Genomic DNA, 11,814 nt, shown 5'->3' with positions numbered 1-11,814 from the left:
TTTTAGCTGTACCATTACAGTGAGTAATCAGAAGCCAATTTTGGGGTAAGTATCTTAAAATTAAATAGCTTTTGAATGAAGTATGTATGCAATAACTTTGGCCATGAGTGTTAATAGAGGAATGGCGTTTCAGTTCACGTTGGTGCAGGTATAATTTACATGTGTCAAATTAACACATCATTTTATTTTCCTATAAAGACTAAAATTTCCTTAAATTTTCACTATCAGTTTGAAGGTCAGATTCTTATAGAACTATTTATCAGGTTGCTTAGTTCACTAGTCCTTCATGTTTTCTGATGAGATACAACCTGAAACCCAATGAGGTAAGTGAATTTTAAAAACATATATTTTTTTTTTTCATGAGCTTGTAGTTTATTAAGTGCCTAAAATTTTTCTGGGAAAACAGATGCTCAGAGGATATATACTTTAATTATTAAGATTGTTAATAGGACAACTCCCAGATTCTATTACTAAGGAAAAATTGCATCCTTCATAATATTTATTACTGTAATATAAACCAAGTACTTAAAAATGTGCCAAATAAGTTGCCAGTTTATGACTTAAAAGTATTAATAACATTTTGATGACTTACATGTCTACAAACTGATATTTCAGTCAGAAATCTCATAAGATGATGAATATATTAGAAAATGATACACAGAAATTACTTATTTTGTATGTGAAACTTCTTTTACACTCTGGCTTTTACTATTGTTGTACTACCAGTCACAAGCTGATGTACTGATTTAATTCTCAGTAAGGCATTTGCTTGATAGCATATATTTATATTTGTAGTTTGTTAACATGTTATTTTCTAAAAACTGTTTAGCTTGTATTTTGAGAGTTTTTTTCCTTTGTAAGTTGTATATCTAAGCAAATAGAGTTTAACTACACATTTCAGAAAAGAAATGGAAATATCTAGATAATGACTTTATAGCTTAGTTTTGGGAAATAATTGACTATTAGTGTCTTTATGCATGGAGCTTCTCTGGTGGTTCAGTTGGTAAAAAATCCACCTGCAATGAAGGAGATCTGGGTTCGATGCTCAGTGTAGGAGACCCAGGCTTGATCTCTGGGTCAGAAAGATCCCCTGGGGGAGGGCATGGTAACCCACTCCAGTATTCTTGCCTGGAAAATTCCATGGACAGAGAAGCCTGGTGGGCTACAGTCCATGGGGTCAGAAGAGTCAGACATGATTTGGTGACTACACCACCACCACGACCATCTTTATGTATAATGGTGATTCTTAGTGACTCAACCATTTAGGGGTCATGGAAGCCTTCCTAATAATTTGCAGAACACTAGAAATACAGTTCTTCATTTTTTAAATATGAGACTAATAAAACATTATTCCAGAGGTTTTCACTTTTTCCTCCAATAGATAGTTACTTCCTGAGAGGGTTAAACTAGGAGTTACTTAAAGCTACTAAAATATATTATTTGTAAGGTAAAAATTAGTGTTACTTAAATTTAAAATAGTTTAAAAATTAATTTAAAAATTAATTTAAAATACTTAAAATTTCAAGTACTTCAAAGTCACTATTCTCCTAGAGTCTGCAGCAATATGGCAAAAATCACACTATTCCAGATGTAATGAGATGGTTGGGTTTCTTGCAATTTTTGTGGAGAGCGTTTTAATAGGATGTCATTAGTGTTGTGAATTGGTTACAATTTTCAATTGCAACTTTCTTATATTTGTTAATTTATTTGTCAAATTATTCTTTGATTTTTTAAAATGCTTTCTTATGTTGTTGCTGTACTGTTTGTATTTGATTGCAATTTTGTTTCTTTATAGTTTTTTCTGAGCTTTTTTCTGTACTTCCCTTGGAAAAGGGTGAGGTGGGTTTGGGAGTTCTGTCATCCTACAGTAGCAGGATTCTGTAATGTGTGAGACTTGTTACTGTAAGAAGTTAGCCAGATTACTCAACTGGTTTAGAATACTTTAACTTCCTAATGTTACATGTTCAAAACCACACTGGAATTTATTTAGTTTTTATTCCATTTCTCCTTTGTTCTTTTACCTGTTTTAGAATCATCTGGACAGAAGTTTCCCTTGATATCAGAGCCACAAGTGTCTCATTTAAAACCATGGGAAAAGATGCAAAAAAGTATCCTATTGCTATTCAGAGATAGTATTGCTGTTGATAATGTTCCAGAATTATAATTTCTCCTTTAATTAAAAAAAAAGCTGCAATACATTCTATACTGCTTGTTGAATGCATGTAAAAAATGCTAATAGCGTATGACCCATTTCTCTTAATAGATGATGCTTAGTCTGAAAATTTGCATTAAAATAATTTCATGGTAGTTTGTTCCAATAAGATGGAAAGTTCTAATAGGTAGAAATCTTTCCGTTGAACCTACTATGATAAACTCTGATTACTTTAAAAAACTAATAAATTTTGAATTAATGAATGCACAGAGGTCAAAATGGATAAGATCCTGCTGTGGAGTCTTCTATTGACTTTTTCTGGAAGTCAAGCCTCAAGCCCCTGGGCTCAAAGAAATGCCGAATTTGTAGTGGATCTTTATCAAGCTGTTGGTTTATCTCATAAGAACAACATCATAATTTCACCTCTTGGAACAACTTTGGCCCTTGGAATGGTACAACTGGGAGCAAAAGGAAAAGCACAACAGCAGATAAGAAAAACTTTAAAATTTCAGGACACCTCAACTGGTAAAATTCTTCCACATGATTATTTACACTGGTTAAGATCTGGGCAAATTTATTTTTAAACTATTAGAGAAGCTAAGGGTCATACAACTTTAGTAAATTTTGAAAGTGATGAAAGGTATAAAATTATAATAATATGGAGAATTTTAAATGCAAATAATTATCAATGTAAGCAATTTTTTTGTTTCTTAAGGAAAATATTACCAAAATAATTTATAAAAAAATTGATTCTATATACATAAAAATTGTGACTATGTCTATATATTTTCTTCTGGCCTCTTTTGGCCAGTTTTCATGGAGATCAGTGTGTGTGTACATGTGTGTGTGTATGAGTAGATATACACCCATATATATGCATACATATATACTTCTACTAGCACTTTCTGTGTTCTGATTGTTTTTTCATATCATGCAATTGTTTCAGAGTATATTTTTAATTGCTGCATTTTATTGTCTCTAATGGAAACACCATTGCTTATTTACCTAATCTTTCCTTATTAAGTAGTTTCCAGTACTTCTTTTATAAAAATGCTTCAGTGACCAACCTTACCCAGAAATCTTTGTGTGTTTCATTATTTTGTAGGCTTTTAAAAGATAGTTTTTTAATTGAAATTTAACTTTTTCACTTAAATGAGACCAAGAAAAAGCATGTACTTATACAGTTTCAAAGCTTATTTAATAGCTTCTAAATATTTTTTTAAAAGAATCATTTACATGACTCATCAGAGACCCTTTTGTGTACGAGCAGTTGTTATCTAGTCTCTCAATGGCCTACATAAGACACTGTGTAGACGCTTTAGTGCTGTTATCCCATCTTAAGGTGTGGTTGTTCATCTCCCTAGCTATCCTGTGCTTCCAAGTTCTATAATGATTTGAATTTTAAATTTTTATATCACTGTCAGATATCATATCCTAAATATTAGAGGCAATATACAGATTTTTTATTTGGGTATTTAATCACTGTAACTGTAACTAACTTCAGTATGTCTGCCCTAGCGTAGAATAGCTGTTGTTTAGTTGCTAAGTTGTGTCTGACTCTTTTCGACCCCATGGACTGTGGCCCACCGGGTTCCTCTGTCCATGGAATTCTCCAGGCAGGAAGACTGGAGTGGGTTCGCATTTCCTTCTCCAGGGAATCTTTCCAACCGTGTCTCCTGCATTGCAGGCAGATTCTTTTCACTGAGCCACCAGGGAAGCCCAGCATAAAGTAGTTACATTTAGGAAACTGTTTTCCTGAATAAACAATTTACAAAGTTCTATTTGCTTCATTTTAAAGGCAATTTTATGTAGAAAAGAAACTGGTGATAGTGAAGTTACTTGACAGAGTTCTCCTTTGTGGATAATGTAAAATGAAGTCACTGTATTCCAGATCTAGTCTTCATTGTCTGTGTTAATTTCAGTAAATCCCACGATACAGTCCCAGAAACATTTATATCACATGATATTGCTTTGAAAAGTAATAGAACATTCATGAAAATATGTAAAGTTGATTCCACGATAAACTAGCAAAATTATAGCCTTTGAAATTTAAATTAAACGAATCCATCTTATAGAGGAACATGGGAGTCTTAACAACTCTGGATTGTGAACATAATAGTAACAATGCTAAAACTATCAAATATATATAGTCAGTCACTGTTTTATGTACTCAGTATACTTTATTTTATTTACTCTTCACAATTACTCTGTGAGCCAGACATAAACCTGCTATAGAGATGAGGACACCAAGAAAGGCTGAGTAACTTGCCCAGAACTAATTCCAAAAATGATTCACTGAGGGTTATAGTTCACAAGAGCAACAATCAAAATTTTAATATTTTCTTTGAAAGAGTATATATGCATAAAACATTAACTTTGTAACATACACAACAAAATCCACCAAATTTGCTATCTCTTGTTGTTGTTGTAGTTGTTCAGTCACTCAGTTCATGTCTGACTCTTTGCAACCCCATGGACTGCAACATGCCAGGCTTCCCTGTCGTTCACCATCTCCCAGAGCTTGCTCAAACTCATGTCCATCGAGTTGGTGATGCCATCCAACCATCTTATCCTCTGTCATCCCCTTTTCCTCCTGCCTTCACTCTTTCCCAGCATCAGGGTCTTTTCTAATGAGTCGGCTCTTTGCATCAGGTGGTCAAAGTGTTGGAGCTTCAGCTTCAGCATCAGTCCTTCCAATGAATATCCAGGGTTGATTTTCTTTAGAACTGACTGGTTGGATCTCCTTGCTGCTATCTCTTATACTTTGTTAAAGGAGAGAGAGAGGCGCAGATGGTGAATATGTGCAAAAAGAAAAGGAAGACCAAACAAAAAGGGAGAAAATATAAATATTAAACTCTGGAAAATTTTTAGAAAGAAGTTAAGAAGGAGAGTAGCGAGAAAAAAGTGCAGGAAGATGAAAAGAAAGAGATGCAAAATGATTTCAGGGTAAAACAAATGGTGCAACAGATCAGAAGGTAGTGCCTGGCAGGGCCATACTGGAACTCAGGGCAAAAAGAAAAATCAATAATTATGATCTTGCCTTTACTTTAAATTTTTATGTTTTGTTCATCGTGGCTTTCTTTGTGTTAATATTGATATTTAAAATACATTTCAGTAAAATATTGTTTATCCTGATTACTGAATGTGTTGCCATCTCCTTAAACTTTATGCCAAAATGAGGGTCTCATTGACCCATCTTGGTCCTGGCCCTGCCTTCAGTTCCCTCTGATTGTTAAATGGTGCTATCTGTTGAATCAGGCTATATTTGCCTTCCCTGCTACCAACCTGTTTCATAACCTGCTTAATCTGCAGATGGGCTTAAAGCTCCTGGCATCCTACCCACACTGGGGCTCTCAGTGTCCTCACTTACTCTTCTTTCCCCATTGCTAAAAGAATCTGTCAAAATTTACCTTCTCCTGTTTACTGAGCATCTGATAATACTCCCTTTTGCTTTGCTTCTAATGAAGCTGCTTATTAATTGAAGACTAATTTAAAGGTGTTTCTTTATTCTAAGCAGTTTATGGAAAGAGAACTGCCATGAACTCCTGGTTTAGTTATGTGTCCAAATGACGCTGTGATGGGGTACCTTTCAAGCTATCTTATCTCTCGGGATTTTAGATTCTTCATTATAAAATGAGTTTGGATTAGATGATTTCTATGGGCTTCCCTGGTGGCTCCGATGGTAAAGAATCCACCTGCAATGCGGGAGACTTGGGTTTGATCCCTGGGTTGGGAAGATACCCTTGAGGAGGGCAAGGCAACCCACTCCAGTGTCCTTGCCTGAAGAATTTCCATGGACAGAGGAGCCTGGGGGGTCTACAGGTCATTGGGCCACAAAGAGTCGAACACGACTGAGCGACTAAGCACTGCACAGCATACATGGACCTTTTAGCTAAAACAATCTATAATCCTATGACTGCCTTTGTTTTCATCTTTGGATCTCTCACATTGTACACACAGTTGGCCTTAAGGCTTTCAATAGCAGGAGAAGTAAACATGTACCAAAATTTAGAAGTTTTTTGGAGGTCTGGTACAACCAAACCAGAGTCACATTCACCAAAAGTCACATTCACTCCATGACCTGTAGGATTTCCATGGCTCTATTTTAGGAAATGAAATTAACTTACTGCTTATTAGGAGCCATGTATATATATTCTTTTTGATCTATGCTAAAAGAAGCTGTTAATCTGTAAATTAAATTTATAAGGCAGATAACTTTATATTCTCCAAACTTGTGCTATTGGTTATATTTTTTCATTGACTTCTGAGTCCAGCAATTTATCAAAGAGCAGCTGACTGTCATACAGTCTTAGACCAAAAGTACATGACGTAAATTTATTTGCTCTGACAAATGAGTTGGAACTACTTTTTTTCCTCCTCTCATTTTTTCTCCCAATCCTTTAAAGATGTTCATAAATTATGAACTTCTGAAAATTGGTTTCAAAGTTTGCCATTTTATTCCTGACTTTAATTAATTCTTTTGGAGAAGCTCTCGTGTCTTCACCCAGAAAGTCATCTTGGTAACTTTTCAGCTATTGAGATAATATTTCAGCTTCCAATAGCAAGAAGTGATTGCATCTGAAATAATTGTATAAATAAGTAAAATAGATTAACATTCTTCATTATGTAAGGAATTCCAGGGTTGTAAAGAATCACTCATATTCTTCAGATCCAATCATATGGAAGAAAGTTTTTATATCTAAAATTGTTTACGTCTGTGTCTATATCCCCATGAATGGGGAATCATGGAGTTTGAAATGTAATGCAATATACCTTCCAAGTCTGTTCTGTGGTTATGTAGGCTGAATTTGCACAAGAGAACCTTCCCAGATGGCTCAATAGGGTTTGACTCCTGGGTTGGGAAGATCCCCTGGAGTAGGAAATAACAACCCACTCCAGTACTCTTGCCTGGAAAATTCCATGGACAGAGAAGCCTGGAGGGCTACAGTCCCTGGGGTCACAAAAGAGTTGGACACAACTGAGCCAGAACAAAAGGACAAGTGGGGACTGAAATGTGGCCTTCACTCAGCTGGACAAAATATGAGGTAATGGGGATGCTGTGCCCCCACAACCACCCAGTTTGTGAGAGCACAACTTATTTGCACAAAGATATCCTATGGGCTACTGCTGCTGCTGCTGCTGCTAAGTCGCTTCAATTGTGTCCGACTCTGTGCGACCCCTCAGACGGCAGCCCACCAGGCTCCCCCATCCCTGGGATTGTCCAGGCAAGAACACTGGAGTGGGTTGCCATTTCCTTCTCCATGGGCTACTAGCTCTCTGATATTAATAAAACGTTTACACACACATGTACACATCTGATTTCCAATAGACACCTCATAGCAAGTTCCTCTCAGTCTTTTATTCTTTATTCAGTGGACATTTCCCATTGATGAACCATTTGTGTTTTCTTCAATAGAGATAAATTGCATGCAATCAAATTTTAGTTGTGAAAGTGGTATTTTCAGTATTTAACTCAAAATAAACAAAGGCTCTGAAGAACTGTGGATTTGAAATACAGTTCCTGGATTTAATGATTGAGTTCCAAAATGAAGCCAGAAGGAAATATAAAATATTGGTGCCCTCTGGTAATAAATTGGAAGCCACTGAGCAACGATCGGAGCTGAATTCTTTCATAGCACATACACCTTCCTGACAACACTGTAGTCAGAATGACCTGACGATAAATAAGTATAGGCCAACGGTAATTCTTAGCTGACTCTAACAGATGCATTTGGCTCATGGTTATAGTTGGAATGGTTAAATATTTTTCTTGTTTACATAGACAACCAAAGTATAGAGACTCATGAACCTGGAGAAATAGGCAATTCTGATCCTTAGCATCTCTAGAGATGATTACAAGGGTTACCTCATAAATTTCAAAACGTGGACAGGCACAGTTCCTTATAAGAGAGCAATTCTTTCTTAAACTGAAATAAAAGTAGTATTGAAAAGGATTGTTTATTACTGTCTTAGCCCTCATCAGCATTCATTAGTATTCCTCCTTCACAAATATCTCATGTTATGCATAGGATGAGATTCTAAAGATACCTTTCCAGCAACTAAGAATGAGCTAAATTTGACTAAAAGAGGGAGTTTCCTTCAACCTTTTTGAATGCATATTCTCATTTTTGACAAATTTCAAATTTATGTGGACAATTTTTTTCCTGTAGGAGAGCTGGTTTCTTTACAAAATGCATATTCCACAAGAGATAAATGCTTAAAATATTTATACTAACTTAGAAAATGTCGTTAGTTGTACCTTAGGGTGCTAAAAAATGGTGATATGAATCAGAGTGCTTAAAAGTAAAGCTGAGAAGCTGTTGTTTTTATGTTGTTCAGTATGTCAGTGTACATTATAATTATTTTTCAGGAGAAGAATTTTCTGAGCTGAAGTCATTTTTCTCTGCCATCTCAGAGAAAAAACAAGAATTTACATTTAATCTTGCCAATGCCCTCTACCTTCAAGAAGGATTCACTGTGAAAGAACAGTATCTCCATGGAAACAAGGAATTTTTTCAGAGTGCCATAAAACTGGTGGATTTTCAGAATGCAAAGGCTTGTGCAGAGACAATAAGTAACTGGGTAGAAAGCAAAACAGATGGTAAAGTTTCCCATTTCCATAAAGTCATTATTTGCCACTGTATTCATGGTTTTTAATATACTAAAGTAAAGAATGATTGAATATTTTCCTATTAAACTGTGGCTCAGAGGGATCAGTTCCTCTGTTTTGCTTCCCTGTTATTCAAATTAACACTGAATTGTAAAATGGAGAGACATTGTAAGCGGCTTTGAAAAGTATACAGATTTTTTTTTTTTTTTGGACAGGTAACCTGTTTAAGAATTCTTACAGGAAGAATTTTAATAGTAATCTTTTATTAAAGTGTGTTTTTTAAAGTATGACGGCAGGAATAATATCTTTGGCCGGATAAGACTTAAATCTATCCATCTCAGATGCTTTCTTTCCCACATACACTGTAAATAATTAACACATATTAGTTGGATGTGTTAATGTTTCATAATAAACATTGATAGTTCTATCACAGAGTTGTAATCTAAACTTTTAAGTATAAGCTAGCAGAAATTCCAAGGGCACTACTGAGAGACATAGTAGAACACAAAGTTTAAGCTCATACAGATCTGAGTTCAAATCCTGACAAGTTCTAAGCCATGCCCCATTTAAAATGAGGATACTATTATAATGTTTCAGGATTATTGAAAGATTAAAAAGAATGTGTGTGAAGAGACCAGTATATATCAGGCCCTCAATTAATAGCAACTTGTTTCTTCGTTCATTCATTCTGCTATTTAAGCCAAAAAAATCTGTGATGTATAAGATGAGACTCTGTTATACGTGGGGAGCCTCTGATGGAGAAGCATAAGTTGAAAATGTGAGATGGGTATTGTGAGCAGTGTTCACAGGCAAGTACTATTACTGGGATACACATTAAGAACATCCATAGACAGCTCCATGGCAGCTAATCATGCTGTGGACTCATAGCTTTGAAATACTCATTAGACATAAAAATCAGAGACTGAGTTTTTAGAAGAGGAACATCACATTAGCAACTCCATTCTTATCCTTTCTCAATGGTCAATGGCTACAGATGCAACAGCAGAGAATTTGAGTGGACCACTAATTTATTAATTCTGATTGACTTGCTGAAGAACTTTGAAATAAAGTTTGAAAAATAACAACAGATATGAAGAAATACTTGATTTTGTTCTTTCTATCTGAAAAACAGTTTATACAAATGATTTCACCAAAGAGCAGCCATTGCTAGGTCTGTCTAAATTTGTCTAAGATAATTCCGTATCTCCTGTTTCCTAATGAAGTCCTGTTTGTACCTGTTTCTTTGTGAATATTTAATAAAGCTCCTCCTTAACTCCTCCAAAATTGCCACATTTAAATGATAAAACACCCTATTTTTAATTGATTAGCAAGATAAATTTTTGTTTTAATTTAATTTAAAGCAGTTCTTTGAATCACTGTTGCATGTTTCTTTCTGCTTCTTCCTCTATACCCTCCCCAGGAAAAATTAAAGACATGTTTTCAGGGGAAGAATTTGGTCCTCTGACTCGGCTGGTTCTGGTGAATGCTATTTATTTCAAAGGGGATTGGAAACAGAAATTCAACAAAGAGGACACACAACTGATGAATTTCACTCTGAAAGATGGCACAGCAGTCAAAATTCCAATGATGAAGGCTCTTCTGAGAACGAAATATGGTAATATGGAAAAAAAACCACACTCTAAAGGACAACTTTGGGAATTGCTAAGTATATTAATATTTTATTTTCTCTGTTTCAGGTTATTTTTCTGAATCCTCCATAAACTACCAGGTTTTGGAATTACCTTATAAAGGTGATGAGTTTAGTTTAATTATCATACTTCCTGCAGAGCACACGAACATAGAAGAAATGGAAAAGCTAATTACTGCTCCTCAAATCCTGCAATGGTTCTCTGAGATGCAAGAACAGGAAGTGGAAATAAGCCTTCCTAGGTTGGTAATGTCATTTTATCACTCTGGCTCTTATGTTTTCACTTATAGACAGATTTCAATAGCTGGCTGAAAGATAACTAATGCTTAAAAAGTCTATTGACAAAAATAAAAAGAAATACCTGTTAGGAATAGTTACTCTACTTTATGGATACAAAGCAGGTCTGAACATTGCCAGCATTGTTTTGCCATGAGGAGGATAGAATTTAAGTACTCAATATTCTCTGAAAGGAATGAACAAATGTAAGTCTTCAAAACAGAATGCTGGGATTAAAAATAATTATTACTCTTTTTATTATACAAATTTATTTTTCTCTAACTTTTTTTTTCTGGTTGAAATTTAAAATATTTTATCTTCTCTTGTGTTTAAGGAAAATAAAATTCCCAAGACACTTGTGATATTATACAGTTAAAAAATATGTTGTTACCTTTGATAGAAGGTGCTCTCTGTTCAGTTCAGTTCAGTTCAGTTGCTCAGTTGTGTCTGACTTTTTGCAACCCCATGGATTGCAGCACGCCAGGCTTCCTTGTCCATCACCGACCCCCAGAGCTTACTCAAACTCATGTTCATTGAGTCAGTAATGCCATCCAATCATCTCATCCTCTGTCGTCCCCTTCTCCTCTTGCCTTCAATCTTTCTCTGCATCAGGGTCTTTTCCAGTGAGTCAGTTTTTCGCATCAAATGGCCAAAGTATTGGAGTTTCAGCTTCAACATCAGTCCTTCCAGTTAATATTCAGAGTTGACCTCCTTTAGGATTGACTGGTTGGATCTCCTTGCAGTTCAAGGATCTTCTCCAACACCACAGTTCAAAAACATCAATTCTTCAGCGCTCAGCTTTCTTTATAGTCCAACTCTCACATCCATACATGACTACTGGAAAAATCATAGCTTTGACTAGATGGACCTTTGGTGGCAACGTAACTGGTCATAACTTTTCTTCCAAGGATCAAGCTTTTTTAAATTTCATGGCTGCAATCACCACCTGCAGTGATTTTAGAGCCTAAAAAATAAAGTCAGCCACTGTTTCCATTGTTTCCCCATCTATTTCCCATGAAGTGATGGGACAACATGTCATGATCTTAGTTTTCTTAATGCTGAGTTTTAAGCCAACTTTTTCACTCTCCTCTTTCACTTTCATCAAGAGGCTCTTTTGTTCCTCTTCAC

At 35.4% G+C, this 11,814-nt stretch overlaps 1 protein-coding gene across 1 annotated transcript in view; it reads left to right on the top strand.

Moving 5' to 3' along the window:
• SERPINI2 (serpin peptidase inhibitor, clade I (pancpin), member 2) overlaps positions 1-11,814 on the top strand; it is a 36,135-nt gene continuing 24,321 nt past the window's right edge. The window contains exons 1-5 of the mRNA XM_010835194.1: positions 1-45; positions 2,423-2,677; positions 8,523-8,753; positions 10,183-10,377; positions 10,460-10,652. Of these exons, the coding sequence (XP_010833496.1) occupies positions 2,431-2,677; positions 8,523-8,753; positions 10,183-10,377; positions 10,460-10,652 (866 nt within the window). The 5' untranslated portion in view covers positions 1-45; positions 2,423-2,430. The remainder of the gene's footprint in view (positions 46-2,422; positions 2,678-8,522; positions 8,754-10,182; positions 10,378-10,459; positions 10,653-11,814) is intronic.

Source organism: Bison bison, unplaced genomic scaffold, assembly GCF_000754665.1.
Source record: "Bison bison bison isolate TAMUID 2011002044 unplaced genomic scaffold, Bison_UMD1.0 scf7180017864040, whole genome shotgun sequence".
Classification (NCBI taxonomy): domain Eukaryota; kingdom Metazoa; phylum Chordata; class Mammalia; order Artiodactyla; family Bovidae; genus Bison; species Bison bison.
Note: the sequence above shows the minus strand (reverse complement) of the source record. Positions and strands in the feature narration are given on the sequence as shown.